The sequence below is a fragment of the Anthonomus grandis genome, chromosome 18, assembly GCF_022605725.1.
Source record: "Anthonomus grandis grandis chromosome 18, icAntGran1.3, whole genome shotgun sequence".
Lineage (NCBI taxonomy): Eukaryota > Metazoa > Arthropoda > Insecta > Coleoptera > Curculionidae > Anthonomus > Anthonomus grandis.
In genome coordinates, this window is record NC_065563.1 from 10,709,793 (window position 1) to 10,737,083 (window position 27,291).

At 33.9% G+C, this 27,291-nt stretch overlaps 2 protein-coding genes across 3 annotated transcripts in view; one reads left to right on the forward strand and one right to left on the reverse strand.

Annotated features, from left to right (window-relative positions):
- LOC126747091 (chloride intracellular channel exc-4) overlaps positions 1-9,473 on the forward strand; it is a 41,585-nt gene extending 32,112 nt beyond the window's left edge. Inside the window, exons 3-4 of the mRNA XM_050455583.1 lie at positions 2,288-2,565; positions 8,653-9,473. Coding sequence (XP_050311540.1) covers positions 2,288-2,565; positions 8,653-8,815 — 441 coding nt within the window. The 3' untranslated portion in view covers positions 8,816-9,473. The remainder of the gene's footprint in view (positions 1-2,287; positions 2,566-8,652) is intronic.
- A 3,675-nt stretch (positions 9,474-13,148) lies between these two features.
- LOC126747089 (uncharacterized) overlaps positions 13,149-27,291 on the reverse strand; it is a 35,869-nt gene continuing 21,726 nt past the window's right edge. Inside the window, exons 8-12 of one of the 2 annotated variants that reach the window (XM_050455582.1) lie at positions 16,134-16,236; positions 15,818-16,075; positions 15,566-15,759; positions 13,600-13,781; positions 13,149-13,537 (exon numbers count right to left, since the gene is read on the reverse strand). In XM_050455582.1, coding sequence (XP_050311539.1) covers positions 13,258-13,537; positions 13,600-13,781; positions 15,566-15,759; positions 15,818-16,075; positions 16,134-16,236 — 1,017 coding nt within the window. In that variant the 3' untranslated portion in view covers positions 13,149-13,257. Of the gene's footprint in view, positions 13,538-13,599; positions 13,782-15,565; positions 15,763-15,817; positions 16,076-16,133; positions 16,237-27,291 lie in introns of both variants that reach the window. The other variant, XM_050455581.1, reaches the window with a different exon arrangement.

Sequence of the window (27,291 nt, forward strand, 5' to 3'; positions counted from 1 at the left end):
TCGTCCTCTTGACATCTGCAAAGGTAAAACAATATACTAGCAGTAGTACACACTAGGTTATACACTACTACATTCTGGGCCACCATGAGAGAGTGTCTCAAAATAAATTGTCTTATGTTGGCCCATTTGTATATTTAGGATAAAATATTATTATTATACAGTAAAACTAAAGTTGTCTTTTAAAAGTTAAATTTAAAAATTAGCTCAAAGGTCAATTTACAAATGCATATAACTGTCTTACCTTTAGGGTTTATAAATCACTCAAAAAAAAATTAATCAAAACAATACATGAAAAAAAAATCGACCTCGCCACGTGCACTTTCCATAAAATCTAGAAGACGACTGATCCAGCGGCGCGAAAAAATGTATATTCAGGTCATGCGCTTACAGAATAGTATATTGTGCGACCGATAGATAGCTATCGCGTAAACAACTGGAAATATAAAGATGTCTCATCCTTGCCCATGTCTCATAGTGGCCCACCCTACCCTACACCAATTAATAAATTGCTGGTATAGTCTCCATTGATTCGGGTCAAAAAATTGAAGATGTAAAAGCTGGCAAGTTGTACATGAAATAATAAAAGATAGTAAAAGACACTATACATCTGTAAATGAAACATGTAATGTTTAACACATTATTTTAAGAGTTAACTCTTTTATAGTGCCTATATTAGTACTATCTTGATCACAAATAGTTGCACAGACCTTCATCCTAATTGAGTGCAAGCCTTTAATGCGGTTAATTATAAGATTTTTTACAACCTCCGTGAATACAAGAGCATGATATGCTTGCTTGGAGTTTTTACTCCTAGAACCTAAGTCTTTAAACCCTGAAATTAATTGTCTAGATTTTTCATGGCAATTGAGAGCCAATGAATTCTTTACTTACTTCATTAAGATTTTCTTCTAGAAACTTTCTATCAATATAAAGAGACATTAAAGAAGCAATATACAGTCTTTGATTTTTCAAAAGTAACCACAGTTTAGATAACTTGCTCATGGTGGATTTATGGACATTATACATTGCTTTGTATAACAACAATTTCCTGTTAAGGAGTTAAGCTATCTTGTGAAAAACCAGCATAAGTAAGAATGCTTTTTCTATTCCCTCGCGAATCAAGTTTTATGGGAAGGTGTGTACCTATAGACAGTTTTAGACCGGTGTTGACGCTTATCAATGTTATTGCGCTCCTTTACTAACTTCGATCTGTCGTTTGTCATTAATGCCAATTATATATCTGGTTGTTAATTATATATATCTCAATAATTATATTATCTGGGCCAGCCACGAACTTAATACATATACCTGGACTGCTAATGCATGTGGCCACGATACCCAAAAGGCCAAAAATGACCACTGTCTGGTGGCCGCCATTTTTATAGTGGTTGTGTATTTTCGATGTTGGTCAGTCTGAACATTTTCAGTGTTGCCAACAAAGTGTTTCGTGATTTGTAAACGACGCTTGGGTATATCGTCTGCAACAGGCGATATATCTTCCTCCTTATTTTTAATACGTGGATAATGTATCACCATCCCTATTTAAACGTATTTGGTTCACTGTTTCTCAAAACCGAATTATTGTGAATTGTCTGTCTCTGTTTATGATAGAATAATATATAGAGTTCTTTATTTTTACTATATAAACCCTTGCTAATTACAAACTATAACATAAAATCATCTATATTTTGATTTTTATAGATGGTTGTACCTATTGATGTGGAAACACTGTAGATAGAAAGTTTTTAACTGAATTTGTTAAGTAAATAGAAGCAAAAATTTAAATAAAGAACATGATTTTCATGGTATTAGGATTATAAGATTCAAGATTATCAGAATAATAAAACAAATATTTTAAATTTCATGCATCTATCTCAAGTTAATTGAAACTTTGTCTCATTTTAGGTGAGTAATACTTTCATAAATTTTAACGAAATTTTTAAAGAAGTAGAAGAAAAATCACAGATCTAAGGCAACTCTCTTAAATTTTTAACTAAATGTAACTTTCTATTTTGTACTTGTAAACATAACCTCTTAAAGAGTTAAATTCTGTTGTTTCCCCCACAGTTGGCACTACTGAAATTCGTCAGAGTGACCAACATTGAAAGACAACACAATCACGCAAAATGGCGGCCCCCTAGTAGTGGTCGTTTACTTTTCATTGAATTGGCAATCCAGGTACATTATTTATTAAGTTTGTGGGGCCAGCATTGTTGATACCTGTTAAAATTCACATATGACAGTGAAAGCGAGACATAACCTATAAAGCCTTATTTTTATGGTATAGGACAAGGAGGTGGCGACCCTGATCGAAAATCTGTACACGAAATTCAAAATGTACGTGACGAAGTACGAGTCGCCGGACACGAAGGAGGCGAGTCAGCCGCTGCTGTCCCACCTGGAGAGGATCAACGATTTCCTGGTGAAGCGGGGCACGCGGTTCTTAACGGGCGACACGATGTCGTGCTTCGACTGCGAACTGATGCCCCGCCTCCAGCACATCAGGATCGGGGCGAAAGCGTTTAGGAAGTTCGAGATTCCCACCCGGTTTTCCGGGTTATGGAGGTAAGATTTTGTGTTTTGTTTTGATAACGTTTGGCAACATTGGCGAATCATACGTCACAGGAAGAATACAAATGAAGACCACAGGGGAAAAACGATCCAAGTACAAAATTGTAAAATTTTTGATTATTCGCTATTTTTATACCCTTTCCCTGGTACTTTAACGTGCCATAAAATATTCTTCAGAATACCGATCGTAGTCCACTAAAATCAGCGATATAAGTTTGGTACACTTTGGAATAACGATCCAAGTCCGCCCGAACTCGACAAAGAACGGTCGAAGTCCACAATGTGTCCGCTTAAATCATTTAAGATTCGTTAGCATTTTAGTCGTTATTGTTGTATCGTCCTAAGAGGTTGTTGGCGTTGTGTATTGTTTGTTTTACTATCGTGAAATGTCGGAAGAAAGTAATAGTAGTGACAGTGATATACCTTTAAGTGTTGTAAGTGTGTCAGTAAAAAAATACTAAAGCTTGGACGTGTAAGTGATGCGGCAAAATTTTTGAGAAATCATACTTATGAGACGGGTAATGCATGTGGCTGCAAAAGATTTCCTTGTTTTGAGGTTATATCCGCTGAAAAAAGACGAAAAATCATTCAAAACTTTAATAGCTTAGAAAATAGAAATAGTCAAAACAGCCATTTATGCGAATTAATCGGGATTAAGAATATTAGTAGAAGAAGACCTAGACAAAACGAGAACACAGCAAGGCTTAGAGATAACTCGTATACGTTTAAAGTAAGAATTAAACTAGATTGCGAGGGCGGCATGATGGAAGAAATTGAGGTATGTCAAAAAGCTTTTATATCGTTACACGAGATTACTAATCGCCGTATTATGACTATGAAAGACCACCTAAAGAAAGCCGGTTATTGTTTTGCTGATATGAGGGGGAAACATCAGAATCGCCCTTACCGATTGAGCTCTCAGTTAATCGAAAATGTGCGTAACCACATAAAATCTTTTAAAGGAAGTCATATTATAGCCTGAAGAGCTCAACGTTAAGAAAATGCACAAAATGTACGGCGACAAATTCCCCAATGACCCAATAAGTTATGAAGCATACAGACAAATTTTCGTCAAAGATTTTAATATTAGTTTCGGGTATCCTCGCTCCGATACGTGTAGTGTGATGAACACATAGTTAAAATGAAGTCACTACAAGAGAAACTAAAGAACACTATCGAAAACGAGGCACGTTAGAATTACAAAATGAAACTAAAGGTTTGGAAAATGGAAATAGATTACATAAACTTAAAGCAGCTACTTTCTATACTAGAAAGCGACACGCTAAAATACAGTCCAGAAAAAATGAGTCAATTGAAGCTATAACCATGGACTTTTCCAAAAGTCTTCCTACACCCAACATCACTACCAATGATGGCAATTGACCTTTGTCAGTTTTAATATTCATAAGCTCTCAACCAATGAGGCTGTTTTTTATCCATACCCTGGGACTATTGCCAAGAAAGGTGCTGATGAAGTCGCGTCTTTATTACATGATTTTTGCCGTAATATTCTAGGACAAACTGTTAGATGTTTGGAAATATTTTGCGTTCATGCGCAGGCCAAAATAAGAATTACACCATTATACGCCTCTTACATCATATGGTCCATAAAGAAGGTAGGTTTGATAAAATCAAAATTACATTTCCAATTCGGGGGCAGTCGTACTTAGAGTGCGATAAAGACTTTGCTCTCATCATTTCATTAACAGAAAACAAGAGATTCCATCCCAATGGGTCGAAGTTTTTAAAAGTGCTAGGGTTAAACCAATGCCATTTAATATTATTAAGTGTACTACAGACATTTTCCATGCATGGACAAAATTTTTAACCCCTCAATATAAAAAAACCTGTCCATTTACAACAAGGCCAATAAAAGAACTAATAATAAGCCATCAACATCTATGTCAAGTTTTGTTCTAATACCCCCAATGCCAGGCATAGCGGCTGCAACACCGGACAAACTTTACAATGGCCTCATTCCTATTCCCAAGTTGAAGTATGACCAACTGCAGGAACTTAAGAAGTTTGTAGATGAAACGTCACAAATCTACATACACTAATTTGCCTTATCATGCTAATAATAGGACTGTAGATGATGCAGATATGGTAAGTGACCATATCTGCGGTAAGTTCTTTTTCAGCAAAAGTAACTATCAATACCAATGTCTATTATAATGTCCGTGCCAAACATGACGCACTACTTCGGAATGAAGGTAAGCCACAACGGTCAAATATTAAGGTCCTTAATAATGTTGTATTCTTGTTATAGCGGTGTTCAAACCTAATTCTTGTGGACTTGGATCGTTTCTCGGTACACCGAAGAGAAGGAATTTTCAATTATTTTTTTTCCAAAATTCTGTTTATTTTTTTATGATTTTTAGTAGTCCCTAAGTATTGCCCATGTTAATGACTTCTAATAAAAAAATAGTACAAAACGATTTATTTTTTATTGTTTTGCATGGAAGTCTTCAAACTTTCAAATTCGTTTTTCTCAAAAATATAAAAATGTGACGTTAGATCGTTCTTCCCCTGTAGTCTTCAAATGTTTCATCGAAAAGAACAGTGTTGCCAACAGTTCTTGAAATCTTCTGGTGTTGCGCCAGTTAGCCAAATGGTAGCTATAAGCCTGTAGTTTTAAAATTTTTAAAAGAAAAATTAATCTTTCGTTTTTCCCTTAATTCTGAACTTCCTTATTGAATGTTTATTGGTCTCTTTTTCAGCCAGACCCTGTTAACCGACGGAATTTAAAACAGCCGTAATAAAACTATTTCTTTCATAAATAATATAGCAAAGGGTTACGAAAGATTAATTAAAGTTAGCAATGGGCAATTAAACTAAAAAAATATACAAATCTCTCGATGGTTGTAATCCTTGTCTATGTGTCTTCCTGGATCTGGCTAAGGCTTTAATTATTTCATTAAAATTCCGCAAGCACTTCCTAATACTGCTTTGACTGTGTTTCCTAGTAGTCTTAAATTGGCCAAGGTTGTGTCTCTTTTTAAGAAAGATGATACTGAAAGGAGGTACAGAAATGCCTGTTAAAATGCTGCAAAACTTAAAAAAGAAGAAAATTTGCCTTCAATCTTAAATTAAACCTGTTAAATGAAATAATGACTTTTAAGGTAACTTTTGATCATCTGTTATATTCAACTTTTTTACAAATCCAAGCTCGATTTGAATTAAAACATTTTCGCAGGTTTTTCGCATACACGACAATAATCTGCATGTGCAATTTAATTAAAATTGAGCTGGTAGATAGTAAAAGTTATGATAAATAAACGAATAATTATTCTTAACCTTAACACCCTGTATCTTTGTTATTAGACATTTTTGACAAAAATTTTATTAATAAAAGTCTATTTCTTTTTAAATTCTTAAATCACGTATTAAAATTAATGACGTTTAAACCGGACCACCCTTTATATGTATATTATGACATGTTGTAACCACAGTAAATTGACAATAATTTTCTTTTGTAAATAATCTCCATACATCAGATTGTACTTCACCATCAACAAAATTTGTACAAATGAGAAGGTTTAAAGCAAAACCAAATAAGTCCACCAAAAATTATTTTTGGAAAAATACTATTTTTCTGTAACGAGAAAACTAACAAGTTTATTAGAGAAAATTAACAAAAGTGTTATTCTTACTACTAATACAAACAGAAACATTGTGGCAAAACCAACGGTGCATTTAAATATGAAGTGCAAACTCTTCTTCTAAACAGTCACACTCATTTCTTAGCTCTTCTTCTTCCTGAGTTATATCCGCAGTATGTTCAACTTGTTTGTTTTCACAAAAAAGTTTCGTCACTTTTCTCCTCCTGTCCAAATTGCTTTTAAATATCTTTTCAAGTCACCCAAAAACTCTATCTTTTGTGATATTTTTAGGAGAATACTTTAACAGCCAAAACATTAACATATGAATCAAATGGAAATTTTTGTTCTAGCCCCCACATCCATTGCAAAACAATATAATCTGGGTTATATCATCCAGTTCCAAGGATCAGGTCAAAGCAGAATGTCAGGGCATTTTCTGGCTCTTGTTTACCAAGTTCGTAAAAGGCTTTTGCTCTTCTTTTATGAACTAGTCATATACTTGGTTTTCTCTCCTTGACCTTTTTCAGACTTAATTAAATGCTTTAGACGCGTGCATTGAAAAAAGGTATCAGAAGCCGGGGACGAAAATCCAATATTAAATTTTGTTAGAAAAACCTTTCTAAACATGTGGTAGCCAACGTGGTACTTACTTTCAGCCTGTTCATTATACATACGTTGTAACTTTTTAATGCTTAGAAGGGCAGGTAAATAAACCCTTAGATTAGAATTTTTCGATTTTAATGACTTTCAGTGCCAAGCAATTTACAAACGAATTCGCGTACTCTCTCCCTTTTGTCCAAACTTTTTGTTGGAATATGGTCACCTCCTTTTCGCTGTTTAGGACAGTCCCCTGAGTCAACTGTTGCTGGCATGAAAAAAGTCCTGCAGACCTTAACTGCCTCTGCGGATCTGTTCTTTTTAATTTTTAAAAAGAAGTTTGCAGCCCTTTGTCAAGGGTTATTTTTAACAGGCCTCTTCCTTACAGTACCAAAAACGCTTATCATATGACAAAGTGTTACATCTTGAACACTGTTGTTTGGTACGCTATACAGCTAGCTTCTTACATTTTTAATATCTGGTATTTTAACATTTTGGCATCGATATGTTTCATTATCATATAAACAAGGACGGTTAAATTTCTTTAGGTCTGGATCTGGATCTTCGTATCTAAAATAAAATAAATGTTAAAAAAATATAATTGCCTAAGAACTATTTTTTTTTTTAACTTTAAACATAATTTTTGTGATTCAAAAAAAGGCAGTTAGATACCTATGTTCCGCTGGGTTAAGAGATTCTTGTAAACCTCTCTTTATATCTCAAAAAATCCTAAAAGCATCTTTTTGATAAAATTTTTTAATGAAATTTATCAAAAAGATGCTTTTTTTTTTCTCAATCTGTTTCGTTATGATTAATTTTGGTAATGTGTGTAAATGTTGTGGTAAAGTGTTTTAGATGTTATGTTTGTTTGAAATTTGAAATTTAAAGTAAATTTGGAATTTTTTAGTTTTTAGGATGCTTGTACACAAGATTTTGTTGTCTTACGTAATATAGCACATTTTCTTTCTTTCTTTCTTTCTTTTATACTTAATCTTACCTTTCATGTTTTCCTCTTAGCTTTTTCGACGCTTTTTACCTTATTCTGCTCCCTTGGTTCGCTTCTTCCACAGCTACTGAATCTCCCAAAAAATCTTCCTCCGTATTTTTTATTTAGGACCTATTACTGCAGCTTGTATTTATTTTATTTAAAAACCACTAAAAGAACAGTTCAAACCAGAAATATTATACAGCACGACTACAACTCAACTACATCAATCAAACTACCGCACCCAATGTTTATGTTTACACTACTTACTGTACCGACTAACACATGGTCGCCCCTCAGTCCATGCGCGCAAACACGCATAGGCGAATCAACGACAAAATGGCTGACGAAGCATGTTGAAATTTTTACGACATCGCTAGTGATAGTGCCATCTATTATTCAAATTATACATTTATATAATAAGATAAAGTAAGAAATTTGAAATAGAATTAATGTATTTATGGATTTATTTGGTTTTGCATGAAAACATCAATATTGCCATTAAAATTAAGTAGGATTTATTCGTTTTTGCACGCCAATATTTAGCTGATATGATGTAATTCAGCAAGATGAACCAATATTCGCCGCTAACTAAATTTTTGTAAAAAATGGATTTATTCGGTTTTGTTCCAAACTTCCTCAACTATAATCTATCTTAGTAGCGCAGATTGGCGTGTAATCCTCCCTGGTGGGTCGAGTTCTGTGTTATTTGAGTCCATGTGAAAGGAGCACATTTTTAAGATAATGACTATTGGGACAGGTGTTTAATAATCAATATATTTCCAGCAGATTGGAACGCTATAGATACTTTTTAGAAAACTTATTAAGGAGCTCTTAGTTACCAAAGTAAAGTTTGTTTTCCTTGGTTAATCGTGTTTTTTTTTTAACGAATTTAAGGTACATGGCGAACATGTACGAGTTGGAGGCTTTTAGGCAGAGCTGCCCCGCGGACCAGGACATCATCAGCCACATCAAGAACCAACTGGGACTCCGGACCACCGCCCGAATAGAACTGGAAACGCCCGTTTACACCACGTCCATTCCTATTTTAGACTCGTAATAATCCAGTTATCCTTGTCCTCCCCTCTTTTTTTAAATCAGATTTCGCGCTTTATTTCAAATTTTCATAGTACCATCCGCATCCGCATGGTGGGCATTTAAAAATTGAGTTTTTGCTAAACGTATATTACGCGTGCTATTTATATACAAGTTTTTTATATATTATATATAAGAGAAAAAAAGAAGAAAGTAGTTTGGGCTGTGTATAGTTTTGCATCCTTTATATACTTTTCCCGGTGAAAAATGACCAAATAGGAGCGATATTTTTTTGTTTTTCATACTTTTTGACGCTGTATTAATTTTTCGTAAAGCAAGTATTATTGTGCACTACTTGCACTCTACATATACAGGTTGTCAGCTAATTAATTTTAAAAAAATCACACGATTCAACCCCTTAACAGCGCATAATACACCTTGAATATGTAAGGTGCAAGTAGCACACCTTAAGAACAGTTAATATAATTTCTATTATGTTAAGGTATTATGAAATATTCTATATGTATTTATAATTTTGTACGTTAAGGGTTTCGAGATAGGGTGAACCCGAAAAAAATCTTTATTTTTTTTTTTAATAAATTGTTACGGTAGCGCCAAAACCCGTGTTTAGTTACGGTTCGCTCTAAATAGTTCATTAAATAAATGAAAATTTAAACCGAAAATGGTGTTTTTATTTTTGTGGTGCTGGTTGCCTGTAAAGAATGACGAACGTGTAAGTATGTTCCAAATTGTCTTCATTTAAGTGGAAATGTTTTCGTTCTTTCTAATATGATGGCTCTGCTATGAGGCAATTTAGTTTTAATTCTGTTGATGCTTCTCCCATGATGCATCTGAACTGGCTACCGGCGTAAATGAGTTCAGCTACTACTTTCAACAGGATTTCTGAGAATCAATTATGTGGTACACCTCTGACCCCATCCGTTCCAACAAACCCAACACAATAACACGGTCAACAGTGTTAAATGCCTTTCAAAAGTCAAGAGACACCTTTGCTGCAATTTTTTCGCCATCAAAACAACTTAAATGTATCTCCTACCGATAAATACGATAAATTATATTATATATATACAGGGTGACAATTTCAAGAGTAGCCATGGCTTATAATTTTTAAACCGTAAAAGATATAAAAAAATGCTTAAAACCGTTTCTATAGTAACAAGGGGGAACCAAAATGATGAATTTTTTAGGGATATACTATCATCCCCCTAACCCCCAGAGCCACCCCCTTAAAAATTTTAAATTGGAAGGGTAGTCGAGTGATACCTTGTTTGAAAGGTCTATTAATTCCCTATATTATGCGACCCTACTTATAATAATCAATGCATTTATTTTAGAGTTATGCCAATTTTAATATTTTATTAAAGGTTATTTAAGTGTTTTTTAATTTCTTATAAAATTAACATATTTTGAAAATGTCATAAAATATTTAACATTTGAACATTAGTACAAATGGTTAAGAACAAGGAAAACACTCTGCAATATTGCGTTTATTCTATTTTTAAAACAATAAAAATCTGCATTGAACTTTAATTATTTTATTAAATGCTCAAAGTGGCTTCCATTATTTTGCAAGCAAAAGTACAATCTGTTTTCAAACTCTTGACGAACATTTCTAAAAACTTCAGTTGTTAATAATCGGCACTCTTGTGTAATTCTTTGTTTTAGCTCCTCAATGGTGGCAGGCTGCGTTTTGAAAACGACCGATTTTAGGTGACCCCAAAGAAAAAAATCGAGAGGGGTGAGATCTGGCGATCTTGGCGGCCACTCAATAGGTCCTCTTCTACCAATCCATTGGTCTGGATAATGATTATCTAGCCACTCTCTAACAGGCAATACATAATGTGGTGGGGCCCCATCTTGTTGAAAATGCAATAAATTTTCATCAAGAACAAGATCTCATTTTCATCCCTTTGGTTTTCCAATTCCGTTATTACTAAAGGCTCAACAGTTGTTTCTAACATTTCAGCATAAATTTCTCCATTTAGATTATCATCAATAAACAATGGCCCAATTATATTATTCCCTAGAATTCCGGTCCACACATTTATTTTTTGGGGATATTGGGTGTGCCCTTCCCTAAAAATATGGGGATTCTCATCACTCCAGTAACGGCAGTTTTGCTTATTAACGTTACCGTTTAAATAAAAAGTCACTCGTCACTGAAACAAATGTTTTTTATAAAACGTTGCTCATTTATTATTTTTTGGGTCATTAATTCACAAAATTCGATCCGCCTGTCTGGATCGCCATCACCAAGTTCTTGAACAATCTGTAGCTTGTAAGGATGGAATTTATTAATTTTTAATATCTTTCGTACTGATTCACGAGACACTCCTGTGGCAGCTGCTGCTTGACGAGTCGGCATACCAGGATCCATAGCAAAATGCCCAAGAACCTCAATCTGAGTTGCTTCATCCAGTATTCTTGGCTGAGTTTTCTTTATATTACCTACAAACCCAGTTTCTTCAAATTTTCTTACCAACTTCTGGATGTAATAATGCCCAACCTGCTTATCTGGGTGCCTCTCATTAAATATTGTGGCACTTCTACGTAAACAGCGATTTTGAGAACCATAAATAAATATCATTTCAACTCTTTCGGCGATCGTATAAACCATTGTAAAAATAAAACTAGAGCAGTGAGAGAACTTTAAATCACAAAAAGAACCACGATATTACTAACCAAACCAAAAATTGAACATTTTAAGGCAAAATTTAAATAAACAAAAAACAACAAATATTTCGAGAATGGCAGGCATCGAAAATTTTCCTTTTTTTTTTTACATCGCCAAATACCATTCCGACAATTCAATAATTTCAGTATAAGTGTACTATTTATTGGAGTTTTGTTTTGGCTTTTAACAATTCATTTTAGTATCAGAATAAATATTTTTATTCTGATAGTAAAATGAATTGACTAACATTTAAAAGGACATACATATCTCGGAAATGGTTGCATTGATTTTAATGAGTAAGACGGCAAAATATAGGGAATTAATAGACCTTTCAAACAAGGTATCACTCGACTACCCTTCCAATTTAAAATTTTTAAGGGGGTGGCTCTGGGGGTTAGGGGGATGATAGTATATCCCTAAAAAATTCATCATTTTGGTTCCCCCTTGTTACTATAGAAACGGTTTTAAGCATTTTTTTATATCTTTTACGGTTTAAAAATTATAAGCCATGGCTACTCTTGAAATTGTCACCCTGTATATATTCTACTATACGCACCTGTGATTCTTCTTTTTCAATCTTCCAAATTATTATCTAAAGGTGATAAATCGGGTGATCGTGGTGGCCATTCAATTCCTCTCCGTCGACCAATCCATCTGCCAGGAAATCTATAATTTAAACACTCTCTAACCGGAAGATAATAGTGTGGTGGAACTCCATCTTGTTGGAAGTGCATTAAATTTTCTTGCAAAATTATATTACCCGCTGCATCAGTTTGATTGAAGCTACATGTTATTAAGGGGTCTAGTGTGCTTTCCAGCAGATTAAGGTAGAGTTCACCGGTTAGATTTTCTTCAATAAATAAGGATCCTAAAATAGACATTCTAAGAATGCCAGCCCAAACATTTATCTCGTCTGGATACTGCGTGTGACCTCTAAAAAACCCTCATCAGTAACGTAAATATTTTGATTTTCGGTTATGAAATTACTTATCATTTCACAAAACTCAATTCTTTCATCAAAAAGTTGTTGATCAATTTCCATTTTATACGGGTGAAATTGATGTAGCTTTAGATTTAGGAGTCCTACCTATGTTTTACTAATTTAATTGAATTAACTAACGAGGTTTGTGAAGATTAAAGCTTGATTGTAAGTTCCAAAGATTATCGATGAGCTTGTAAAGAAAAAAACCAATAGGAATTCAGTAGGCGCTGTTCCAAAGACTACATGCTGCACAATAAAGTCTTGTTTCATATGCAACATCTTCGACTGCAACGAATATTTGAAAAGGGGATAGTTTAGGTAAATTTTCTTTGCAGTCTCTTAATTCCTTCTTTATTACCGGTATAGACTGGGCGAAACCTTCTTACTATATAAGGCATTTTAAAAGCATGTTAAACCTTTTGTGTCTGTTATTAGACTTGAACTTCTTTTAATGAATCCTAGCATTCTAAATGCTTGGTAAATATTATTATACAAGTGTAGGTTAAAGTTGAGACTTTCGTCAAAGATGACTCCCAAATCATAAATTTGATCCACCGGTGATAACCTGATTAATGAATTCATATATGCAGGCATACATAAGTATTAAGTTACCTAAGTGCCATTAATCTTGTACAAAATTATGCTGTAAAAATGGCTTTGAGAATAAATAAAAGACAAAAATAATTATTATCTTTGGTCTAATTTTATTATCGTTAAATCAACGTTTACAAAACGCACAAACATATTCACGAAATAACATAAATAATGAACAAACAAACGGAACCACTCATCAGGGTTCTAACGAATCAATAAACCTACTCTCCAAATGGAAACTGCTCATCGGACTGTCGTACGTCGGGAAGTACCCTTTAAGCATCAAAAGCTTATTTGGATCGGCATAAGCATTCTCCAAAGCGTCCAGGTTATAGTGGCTACTTTTATTGAAGCGTTTGTAGTCGTGCGACTCGTAAGAGAGTCTGTGGATTTCGTCGTGGGTTTTTGTAGATTCCACCTCCAAGGAGTCCGGGGTGATACTGGGCAAGTTGGAGTAGTCCACTGGGGGAGTCGTTCTGTTAACACGTGTATATATTAGGGTTATAGGGTTATAGGTTAAGTTAATAAATATACTAACGGTCTGGCGTCGTAGTTAGGTGGTAAATCGGAGGGTTGCAGAATGGGTCCGAAGAACGTGGTCGCTTCCAAGGCGTTGTTGTCCTTTTGCGATAAAATGACCAAAGATCTGTGGGGCCTCGGGACGTCGTAGTCCGGATCTGAGTTTCTTCTTTTACGTCTTGGCTCGGCCATTTTCAACATCTTGAAATAGTTTAGTTTTTTTTTAGTACAATTTTTTTGTATATGTTACGGCTAAAACACGAATATTGGATAATACTAGAATTACCTGGGTAAGACCCGAATTATCCAAGCAACCTAGTGTTCTAGATTTATCCGGTTAATACTAGTATTTCACAATGTTTCGTGGATAAAACTGCATGATGGAATATTTAAGCAGTTCAGTCCCAGATGAGCGACTTAGAAGTATCTTCGCATTTTAAGACGCGATTTAATGAAATGCTTCTTGAATTGATGTCACATAAAGGCTTAAATACATCTTGTATGAATTCTATGCAGTACCGTAAAATGGGGTGAATAGAAACAGTTTCAGACCTTTCCTACTCTGTTGCTAACATGGCAGTCACCTTTTTGACAACAAAAAATAAGGAATCTGCAGGTCTTGACTTGTAGATCAAAAAGCGCATAATAGATTTTTTTAAATAGAGGTTTTTCCACAAAAAAAAATAAAAACGCTCTTTTTCTATTCACCCTTAATGTGGGGTTTAAAACACCCATTCATAATAACCAAGAAAAGTATGAGGTCATCAGCAAACATTAAAAATTCACAATACTCCAAGACATCCCTAAGGTCATTAACAAACAAACTAAATAGCAAAGGAGAGCAGTGTCCGCCTTGTGGCACTCCAGAACAAACTTCAATCACCCTAGATATAAAATTACCAAGTTTAATCACTTGCTTTCTATCACTAAGAAAGCTAAGCAACCATTTTAGCAATCTATCAGAAAAACCTATATTTCTCAATTTTTCAATTCATAACAAATGATTTACCTTGTCAAACGCCTTGGAGACGTCTGTATATACAGCATCAATTTGATACCCCCTCTCCAAGGCATCCGACAACTTGTTGTGGTATATGAGTAAATTTGTAAGAGTGGACCGACCACCTCTAAAACCATGCTGTTCCTCAACAATAATTTCTCTACATTGCCAATTTAAATGGGCAAACATAAGGCTGTCAAAAATTTTGGGGATGGATGACACTATGGACACACTACGATAATTTCTGACATCATCCCTCGACCCTGATTTAAAAATAGGAGATATAATATTTGTACTACTTAAAAAATTTAAAGTGCTTTTTCTGGACCACGTGATTGCTATCAGCCAATTTTGGGTCTCAATAATAAAAAGTTGAATTCAAGATTGTTGGTAAGACGCAACAGTGTAAGATCACTACAACCTGAAATATTGGCGTGCCATTAAGAAACAAATTATTTTGCTTCTTACAGGCTCTCCTGGAATAAAACTTTCAATATCTTGACTTTCACTTCATTCAATTTCTTCAAAAAAGTCTAAATTAGTCTTGAGAAACTCTCCCAAGAATCAATTATTGCAAAATGTTTATTACTAGAACCCAAGATATTGATGTGTCATTACAGGCACTTTTCGTATAAGAATTCCGATATCTTAACTTCCATAGTGTAGGGATTTTGATATTTTTTCCAAAAAAGATTGAAAGTATCTTGAAAGGCTTTGAAGAATTAATTATTACAAAATGTTAACCTTTAGAACTTAAGATATTGACATGCAATTAAGAAATAAATTATTTTGTTTCTTACATAGGCACTCCTGAAATAGAAATTCCCGCATCTTCACTTTCAATAAATTGATTTTAGTAATTTCTTTTGTAAATTTCTCACACAATTTTATAAAATTTTATAAAAAAGAATGCGCGTGAAATTTGTACTAACAGGTGTGTATATGAGAGATTCAATTAAACTATAAAGAAATATATATTTAATACCTCCTGATCGGCGACATCGGGATTTATGAGACTCGTAGTGACCCCCGGGGTCATTATGGGAGCGACGGTCACTTTAGCCAACTCGTCCAACAATTTATCCAAGTCGTTCGAAGTGGAAATTTTCTTTTTCCGTATTTCCACCTCTTCACTCTCGGGGATGTTGCTGTACCTCTTGATCAGCTGTTTTACTTTTCCTGCTAATAAATATCTACTTATATATATATACACTTTAAACTTACTGCGAGAACTTACCGCCCTCGTCCCTATTCAAATCAGTCAAAATCTCGTCCAACTGGGAAATATCATTCCTTTCATATTTCCTCCTTCGTTTCGGTGGTACTTTTGGCGGTTGTTTGTTGGGCGGATTCACTGCAGTTGGTACGGATGGTTCCAAGTTTATCGGTGACGTAATCGGCTCAATTGAGGAGACGGAGGAGGTGACTTGTGAGTGATTACGTGGAGGTAAAGAGGGACAAGCCGACTGCTGGTCTCCCGTTTCTACACTTAAACCTTTTAAAGCCGATTAATAGCAATCGTATAAAGAAGAAACTTACCGAAGTGGACTTACCGGTGACGTCATACAAGTCGTTACAAACGAACTTCACCGATTCTCGACTATTCTCCATTTCTTCCTCACGCTCGACGCTTTGCTTGCGCTGTCTCATGTGCAACTGGAAATTAATATTCGAAATTATACGATAGGTTAAAAAGATCTTAAGCCCCATTAACTATGACGACCTATCGATTTCCTAAAGACATTAAGGGGGGCCCTATTAAAATATACTTTACTTAAGACAATAAACATCTATTAGGAGCCGGCCTAATGTTTGGGTTCGAGTTATGTTTGTTTATCGTCTTTAGAGGGTGGATTTTGCGGTCTTCTGGACGTTCCGCCAGTGCCACACTTCATTAACAAAATTACATTAAGGGCATACTTGACTAAGACTAATTTATAACGAAAATAAACCTTAAACGTTAAAAAATACCGTTTTGAATAACCCTCGTGATAAACGCGTTACGACTACTTCCTTTAATCGGTTGACAACGGTCATGTGATCGGCCTTATAGTAACAAACGTAGAGTCACGTGTTATTATTATTATGTTGACAATAGCAGGCGGTGAGACCGATGAAGCTATTGTTTCTTCCGTATGTTTCAGGCTTGAGTAGGTGGACCTGCTCACATGCAGTAGTGGATCCGAATTTTGTCCCAGCTCAACATCAACGCGATTCTTGAAGATATTCGTATTTGGGGCCGTCACCGTTTCCTGATTTAACGAGTTCCACAAGTGCACTGTACGATTTGTTACGAAGTTTTTTCTGGGAAGTTTTGCCGTTCTTTCTTTTTCAAGCTTCCTTGTATGTCCTCGGAGATGATGGTTTTGGCTATAGTGGCAAAGGTTCGCCAAATTGCACTGGTAATAACCGCTGGTAATCTTATAGGTTTCGATGAGATCGCCTCTATGTCTTCGCTCTCTGAGAGTGGTCAAACCAAACCTGATTAATCTTTCTGGATATGGCACCTCGCTTAATTCGTAAGGGATTTTTGTTACTTTGCGCTGTAATTTCTCTAATTGGTCTATATCTTTAATATAATATGGGTTCCATACAACAAAGGCATATTCTATTTTTGATCTTATGTAACTTTTGTATAGAGTGGATATCATTTCAATAGAATGAAAGAAGAAAGAAAGAAATTTTGGCAAATAAGCTATGTGTCTGGCAAGAAATTTATCGAAAATATGATATACCCGAAAAATTGATCAAAAATTATGCAAATGATGTACTTATATGCAGACAATCTGGTATTGATTATATCCTAAAAAACTTTGAAAAACTGTAGGACATACTGCATTTAGTTTCTCAACCTTGGACAAATTGCATTTTGTTTGTCTATACAAAGCGGCATGAATAAGTATAGCAAGGATATAAAAAAAAAACGTAAGTAGGTTTATAAGATCAGTATTTTATTTTTGATATACAAAATATTTTTAAATGTCATAGAGGTCCCCGTCGTCATCATTATTGCAATCACATAGCATGTCACCTTCTTCGCTAGCATTCCCTCAGTTTCATCTTGGTTCACTTGATTCTCATTTTGTTCATGGTTATTAGAGAGAATAGGTTGCAACCATGTTAACTCAGGATCATTAATCCAATTTGCCCCTGATAGTTCCACCAAAAGTTTTGAGAGGCTCTGGAGTTTTTTTGTTTTAAGATCATTTTGAAGCATTACAACAGGTAGCTGTAAAGTCGAAATCTTTTTTCTGCGTTTTAATAACGTTTGAAAGTGCTTGGATGGATCGTCATTTCTGCAGAACAACTCGGTTTTAAGCAAAATATTGCTGTTGTTTTGTGATTGGCCACACTGATCCCTTCAATTTTCTTTAAAGAGGTTAACGCAGTTTTTATATCGTAAACAACCCAGTCCTTACCAAGTTGTCTAACGTCTCCCTTATTGGAGTATATCTCATGTAGGTGTTTTTATTATACTGTAAGATCCTGTAACTTTTTCTATTTGCCCGAAAACACGATCCGCTGGCAAATACGAATGGCCGCGTACCGGAAAGGTAAGACTTACCTGACATTACTTTTACGCTCTTTAGACGTAAGATTTTTTTTCCTTTTTCTACTACCACGATCCGTATCACCAACTATATGATCCCCTGTCACAGGGAAATCCATTATTTTAAATTTATTCCGTAAAGAACAAAGAACTTGAAAGTACTCAAAATAAACACTTCTAACCGCAACAAGTGTAACGACAAACAAATGGCAATAAGTCCACGGTGCAAGGACAAACTTCTGTTAGTTTGTCTACTGGTAATGGACATATACCATAAAGAAAGTCCAAGACATTATCATTAAGTGCATTTGGAACGTTTTTTGTGGCATAATACCACCGTCTATAGATTACAACTAAATTCTTAATATTGTGACAGAACGTCCATCAGTATACTTAAAAACATGATATCTAAAAAAAAATTTACTGCCAAAATTGACAACTTTTAAAATGTGTTAGTGTCCTTTGGAAATTGGATTTTAATCACAGATTTAGCCAAAAAATTGACTGTGTTTATACTGAATGGCCAAAAGTGGGAAAGGCAGTAATAAATAGGAGTAATGAAAGAAAAGTAAAAGTTCCAGGATTAGAGGATGCTATTGATGAATATTAACCGACATATTATTTTTATATAGCTGGTTCTTTTCAAAGGCGTCTTTCCTTTAAACTTGCGGTTTTTTTACACAAGTGACATTTAGTATATCAACAAATCACAATTCTTAATTGGGTGACTTTGAATGCCTATTCATTCATACCTGTTAAACCTAAAGGGAAAAAATAATAATTCAATATTCCAGTAAATGTGAAATTTAGTAATATTTTGACGTACCAAGTGTCACTTGTCTATGTAGAAAAAACGCTTGAAAATTTCATTTACAATCTTTACTTCAGCAATTATCATTAACTATGCATTGATATGAATTTTAAATATAAATTTAATAAATATAAAAATTGTATGTATTCACGCAGTAGTTTGCGTATCGTGGGGCCCTCATTTATTTGTTGTGGTGTTATAATAATCAAGGTAATAATAGTCAAAGGACATTTAACTATTATTACCTTTAACTATATTACCTTTTAAACAGTTAAGGTGTAAGAATTGTAAACATGTTATTTATTACATGATTTAAATGTTAGTTAGTACTGCCTATTGAGCCTTAAGTGAGGTCTGAGGGCTTTATGTATATTACCAAAGAGCATTTAATTTAATTTTTGGTGAATAAAACATATATTTTTAATTATTTTCTAAGTCTTTTTTGTTAAGTAAGTTTTTAAATAACTCTACGCTTGTGTGTATCAAAATTTATTTTGGAGAAATAAAACAAGTTCCTTAAAACAAAATGGTGTTTTATTTATGACATGCAGAAGTTCTCAATGATGATGTGAGCTGATGGTGAGAATATGTATAATGGCATTGCTATCTTGGAAACCCTTAATAAACACAATAGGTTGATTGAATCGAGTCAAAATTGAGTAAATTGACGTTTAAGTGCCGTTTAGAAATTTAAAAAAGCCGGCATAGTGCAAATTTGGAATATTTCAAATTTCTAAACCGCTTTTCATTGAGCATCAGTTTACACATCTTTGGCCTAATTTAACCGAGCTTGCTTTGACAGAATGGTGAGCCTCGAATTTGGGACACCCTGTATATAAATTTAAATAAACTGAGGAATTTAAATAAGGCAATATAGTAATTAATTAAATCAATAATACTGGTTAGTTAAAATTACAAACCGTCTAGTAACCACAGGATTTTTTTTCATAGAAATAACTTAAGCTCCTTGTTATTACAATAATACAAAAAGATATCATTAAATAAACTCACAACTAACCTTTACTAAATGGGATTGCTAGACATAATAAATTGTTATTCAAAGTTACTAAGGGCTTTATTTCAAATAACTAAAGCCACTTAGTCACGAATATTTCCAACAGTTTAATCCGACATACTCCAATACTTCGTAAATAAATTTTAATTTTAGTTAAATCCTTTTACTGTTTAGTTTGCTGTTAAGATTAAAACATAACAAGAAATGTATTCTTGAGGTATATGTAATATAAAAAAATTGCTCATATAGTTTGTTGTTATGATTTTTTGGGTTTCTTGAAAGTAAATTAAAAAACTTACCTTAAAGTTACAGCCAAACGTTCTTCTGGAGAAATTGGTTCACGAAAATTACAATATTTCGTTGGGCGGACTTTGATTATATTAAATATGAGTTATCCGTTTCCAAAACTCGTCTTATCCCCTTTAAAATTAGCTTTTAAAATAAGGTACAGTTGCAAATATAAAATTATAAGAAATATAATTTTATATTTGCAACATAATAATTACAGGTGCGTAACTGACCTAATACACAGATTAAACTATGGCGATGAGATTGGCGATTCAAAAATGTCTAAAGAAATGACGTGGTCTTATTATTTTATTTAGTATTCTGTTTCTCTTTGCATTCGACAGTGTTGTAATTAACACGTGTGTTTGTTTATTTTAATTAAATACTTAAGTGTGCTTACAGAAGATAATATTATTTGTATTTATACATAAAAATGAATTTGGAAGATAGTTTAAAGGCAGGTGGTGTCCCTGTTAAAGAAGTAGTGTACGGTAAAGGAAGAAAAATGTTACGAAATGAGTCATCCTGGAAGAAAAACATAAAAAAAGCAGCTAGGTAAGTTTGCAGATTTTTTAAAAAATTTTTACTTACATTAACAACAATTTTTTTGGTAATTTTAGGCATACGCCTAAATCATTACCCAAAATGCCCGATTGTAAGCATTTTGCTAATTCTTGTTACCAATGTGCAAATCTAACAATGCAAGATATAAGAAAATTTTATGAGCTCTTTTATAAATCGAAAGATAAAGTTAATCAAGATATGTTTTTACTGAAAAATTGTTCAGCTAAATTACCAAAGAAAAATCGAAAGCCTGTAGTCCATGAAACAAAATTGCAATTAAATATTTTATAGAAACCAAAAGAGATGGAAGATACTTAAAAATGCAAGTTGGTCAAAAAACTATTATTCATTGTTTATCTATATCTAAATTCCGTTTGCAAAATATTTGTACAGTGGAGACTTGCCAAGTGAGTTACGAGGTGGCGATACTAGAAGCCGAAAATATCTTGTCAAAAAACAAGCCGTGGTTGCATTTCTTAAGGGATTGAATCTATTACAGTCTTACTACTGCCGAAACGCAAATGTGACAAAACAGTACATGCCAAGTAGTTTAAATATAAAAAACCTTTGAAAGTTATATAGATCAAAAAAAACCGGAAAATTTAGTAAACTACGAGTTTTCCAGACAAATTTTTGTACAAATATTTAATATTAGCATTGCCAGCCCTGCGACAGATGTATGCTCTCGTTGCCTAAATTTTGGGGTTCAAATTCGACAAGCCAAGACACAAATGGCAGCTAGTCGCATCCATAAATTAAAAGCAAATGCATTTTTTGAATTGCTTCGGCGAGATAGGGAATATGAGATTACCTTGTCTTTTGACTGTCAAAAATGTATGGTTTTGCCTAAAATTCCAGACCAGCAAACCTATTTTAGTAGGCCGCTTTATCAGTACAACTTTACTATTTGCCAGGGATCTTCCAAATCAAAACAGACACCAGAAAACACTTTTATTTACACTTGGAATGAAATAGAACGCCCAAAGGGGTCTAATGCGATTGTTTCGTGTGTTTAACATCGACTTCAACTCCTAAATTTAGCAGGTATGACCTAAAATGGAAGATCAGACTTTTTCAAATATCAAATATATAACATCTGGAGTACCTCAGGGATCTGTTCTGGGACCTCTCTTATTTCTGATGTATATGTTTCGGATTTGTTTGTTGTAAAATACTGCCAAATCCAGGGGTTCGCGGATGATATGCAAATTTATCATTCTTTTAAAGCTGAATCTGTATTGGAGGCATCAAATAAAATAAACGACGATCTTTCTAGAATTTCCTTCTTTTCCTCTCAAAATAATTTAAAACTCAATCCTTCAAAGTGTTGTGTTATGTGCTTTACTTCTAAGAACAAAAAAAGAATAGCATTGGACGGTTTAAAGCTTTTTGTGGGAGGTAATCAGCTAAGTATGGTTAAATGTGCAAAAAATCTTGGATTGCTTTTGGATGATGAATTGCGCTTTAAGTTACACGTTTCTAATGTTATTAAAAAGTCATACTATTCTTTAAAGCCATTGTATGCAAACAGAAATATAATTAATTTTAAGGTAAGGAAAAAACTGTGTGAGTCTTTAGTATTACCTATTATGAATTACTGCAATATTGTTTATTATCCATGTTTAGACAAAATCACTGCGTACCGTTTGCAAAAGCTGCAAAATCAATGCTGCAGATTTATTTATGGACTAAGAAAGTATGATAGAGTCTCTGCAGGGCTGTGTGAACTTGGTTGACTGCGCGTGGAAAATCTATTCTCTTTGCAATTGGCGGTTTTTGTGCATAGACTGCTAGCGTCGTCTACTCCTCCCTACCTCCGCAAAAAACTTACTTTTCGGAAAAATTTACATGATGCAAATCTGAGATTTATAAATAAGTTGTCAATTCCTAGATATCGAACAGCCTTCTTTCGTCGTAGTTTTATGTATAATGAATGCTGTGGCAATTTACAATGACCTTGTTCCGCATCCTATAAAAGAAATGTCAGTAGCGGGTTTCAAGAAAAAACTAAAGCTGCATTTTTTAACAAAACAGAATAGCTAAATTGTCAGTAGGTATTACTTATTTTATAATTTTTTGATTTTTATGGACCAATGGGTGTATATCTGTTGATTTTTATATTAATATTAGTGTTACCATTACAAATGTTAATTTTTTTCTTTCTGTTGTGCTATCTAAAATAATTTTGCTTACTTTTTTTAAATAGGTTAAGTAGATTAGCCTTTGGCTAGACTTCGCCTATGTACACTATTGAAAAGTACAAATAAAGCCATTATTTATTATTTATTCAAAGCTGGCACTTCTCATTTGCCCCGACCAAACGTTTCATTTTATCTCGTAATAATACAGGAACTGTTGTATTAAGAGGTGAACAATTTTATAAAAAACCTAGGAACAAATTCCAGCATTTTTAAAAAAGGAAAGTCTGTTCTTTCTATAAGACTAAAAGAATTAGGTGTAAAGAAAAATGTTAAGCAGATAAAATTACAAAACGTTAACAAATTGTTAACACTTTACTTTGGGGTAAAGTGGCAAGAAAATCCAAGGCTTCAGTATTATGTTACAGCTATACAGGATGAAAATGCCTTTGATGAACCAGGTGAAGATTTAGCGCCAAACGAAGTGGATAAAGATGAATTAGCCACTGAAGTTCTTAAAGAGGATGAATTACGGGTATAATTTGATGTTTTTGATGTCAAAAAAATTACTTTTATCATTTTGTTAATATTAGCATATTTCTACGTAATATACGGGGTGTTCCGTTGATCATTTTACAAACTTCTAGGGCAGATAGAAAACGTCAAAAGAAAAACAAAAGTTCATATAAACATGGGTCCGGAAAAGCTTCCTCAGGGAGCTAGAGCTCTTTGAGAATAACCTTTAAAAACTAGTTTTTTTTTTAATAGCTCCGGAACTACTTTAGCTACCGCAACCAATTTTGGGAGGTAAATTATTGTTAGTACGTTTATTCTTTTGAACCTACTAAATAAAAAAATATTTACCAGGGGCTTCTGAATCAGGGGGGTATTTGGTAAATTTAGGCCCATTTCTTTAAGACTTTAATTTCTGCCCGTTTGGGCATTAGATTATGATGTTCCTATGCTTTTTACATAAAAAAAGGGGCTCTTAGTAAAAGGCGGTAAATATAACTGTTTTTGTGAAAATTGACTAAAACCAAACTAAGATACAGCACCTGAATTAATTATTTAAATAATAATAATAATAATAATGCTAATTCATTGCCACTGTCAGTATTTTTTACATGATATTAATTCCTTTTTTATTACGGTTAAGTAATGGAAGATTACACTTTTGCTGAATACGCCGATATGCTTTTAATTTATGGGGAAGTTCGATGTAATGGTAGAGCTGCTTCTCGACTATATGAAGAGCGGTTTCCCGAAAGGCGAATCCCAGCTCACACACTTTTTGAAAGGGTCAATCAACGGCCCAGGGAGACTGGCTCCGTTAAAATAAAACGCCAAGATAATGGCGCGCAAAGAAACATCCGAATCCCGGATTTTGAGGAAGAAGTGCTTCAGCGATTTGAAGATAACCCATCAGTAAGTACTCGAGCAGTAGCTGATGCGATGCATGTAAATCATGTTAGGGTATGGAACGTTGTTAATGAACAGCTTCTTCGGCCCTACCACCTGCAAAAGGTGCAATCATTAGGACCCAATCATTTTATGCCCCGCGTGAATTTTTGCCACTGGTTTCTTGACCGGCGTACAGAAGAGCCTCAATTTCCAAAATATGTCCTTTTTACTGACGAGGCTTGATTTACAAAAGAAGGCATTTTTAATTCTAAGAATAATCATGTGTGGAGTGAGGAAAACCCTTGTGGTATTCATTTTAGGAGCTATCAACATAAGTTTTCGGTCAATATGTGGGCCGGCATTGTTGGAGAACGCTTAATTGGTCCAATTATGTTGCCTCCCCGTTTAACGTGAAATATTTATTTAAATTTTTTAAGAAATGTACTGCCAGAACTGTGAGATGATCTGCCCCTAAATATACGACAGAACTTAGGGGTGAGCAATAGCCTTTTCATACGATTGACTTGTTTTTGAGTGTTTGTGTCCAGGGTTTGTAATAGTTAACTGCATTCAAGGCATCCACTATCATTTCCCGCCAAAATGGGTTTCTCAACAACAGATGTGAGAGAAATAAAATCCATAATTTCTAGTGTGTTTAACGATAAATTTCTCTCTGAAATAGCTGCGAAAGTAGCTACATTAGTAAGAGAAGAATTTGATGAACAGCTAGAAGCTCAAAACCAAGAAATCGCAGCCCTTAAAGTAGGGTTAAGTCGGATGGAGGAAGAGAACTGTCAACTTAGAACTCTACTAGACAATCAAGAACAAACAATGCGCAGCAACAATGTCCGTATATTCGGCATCAAACATGACCGAAATGAAAATGTCCGAGAAACCGTACTGTCTATATTAAATAATAAACTAAAATTGCAGGTTAACGGTAGCGAAATAAAAAAATGTCACAGAATTTCGCCAAAAATTCCGGGCCGTAAACCGCCGGCAGTGCTTGTACGGTTTTCTACTGCTGATGTCCGTTTGTCGGTACTCAAGAGCAGAAAAATGTTAAAAAACACCGGTGTTTACATTAAGGAGGATCTCACTAAATTACGGCTTACTTTATTAGACCGAGCAATAAACCTTTTTACAAACAAATTTGCGTGGGTGTCTAGTGGCAATGTTTATGTCAAAACAAGTGATGGTTCGGTGCATCGTGTAGTCTCGGAAAGTGATTTAATCAACCTTAAAAGCAATGTTGGGACTGAATAACTTAAGAACAAGTCCGAAACATCAGGTGCTTTTTTATATATGATTGGCTTACTAAACTCTTTTTGTTTAACTTTACGACAAACTAGTTTTTTTTTCTTTTTGTTTTGGTGCAGGTGTAGGTATAATCCTTATATTTATTCTTTATTATTATTATTAAACTAACTTATTATACTTGGGAATATACGTAGTTAGATAGTTTCTTGGCTAAGATTTTTTTTTTATAACCAGAGAACTTCAGCTTTTATTTTATACAGATATATCAATTTATTACAAGTGCATACCTAGTAAGTACCTAAATCTGCAACAACTAAGTATATATTATTCCTAAAAACTTATAACTAATCGCAATATTTTATGTCGTTAAAAATAGCACATATTAACTGTAGATCCCTGCTGGCTCATTTTGAGGATTTTAAGAATGATTATTGTAAAAAGGACTTTAGCCTGATTGCAGTCACCGAAAGTTGGCTTAGTCTTAATATTGATAGTAGTGCAATACAGATCAGTAATTATCAATTAATAAGAAATGATCGTCAAAATCTTAGGGGTGGTGGTATTGTTGCCTATGTCCGGAATGGTTTATCATATGAAATTATTTTATCTGAAAGTCATGATTTTTTTGAAAGTTTATGGGTAAAAATTTTTATTAGTAAGGAGCCATACATTTTCGGCATAGTCTATAGGCCTCCAAGTTCAAATATTCAGAGTTTTTTTTTAACTTTAGAGGAAACACTAATTGACATTTTTTCAAATTTTAATAATATAACGTGTCTAGGTGATTTTAACATTGATATATCTAAATTAAATTACAGTCATGCAACTCAGCTTATTTCTTTGTGTGAAACTTTCGATTTGAAGCAACTTATAACCGAGCATACTCGTAAGACCAACAACACTAGTTCAATTATAGATCTTATTTTTACAAATCATGTTGGCATTTTGAAGTCTGGCATAATAAGCTCTACATTTTCTGACCATTTTAGCGTTTTTTGTGAATTTAATGTGACGGAGTCTATTGTACAACCGCACATTGTATCTTACAGATCCTTAAAAGATATAAACCTAAACAACTTTCAAGAGGATTTGGAGGCTGTTCCATTTCATTTAATATATGAATTCGAATCCATAGATGATAAGATACATTTTTTAAACAATAATTTACTCAAATTATTCGACAAGCATGCTCCTATTAAAACTATAGTTGTTCGAAAAAAAAAAGATTCTCCGTGGCTGACAGATAATATTAAACTATTGCAAAAATTAAGAAATAAGGCATTAAAGGATTTTAAAACAACTAAACTGCCAGCTAAATGGAATTATTACAAACAGCTTAGAAACTATACAACAACAGCGATTAGAGCGGAAAAAAGGGCTTTTTATAGTGATAAATTTGAGAATTGTACATACAAGGACAAGTGGCGTGAACTAAGAAAAATATTGCCATCAAAGCAGAAGCAAATTCCTAAATCTTTTGTAAATACCAACAATTTTAATTCATATTTTATAGATAGTACAAGAGTGACAAATATTGATAATTGTGATGAGTTAATTAATTTTTATGATCAGAATGCATTACCAACCTTAAATAAGTTTTCTTTTCATCCCACTGATTATAATACTATTTCTGCAATTATATTACGTATTAAGTCTAAAGCATTCGGGGTGGATAATCTTAATA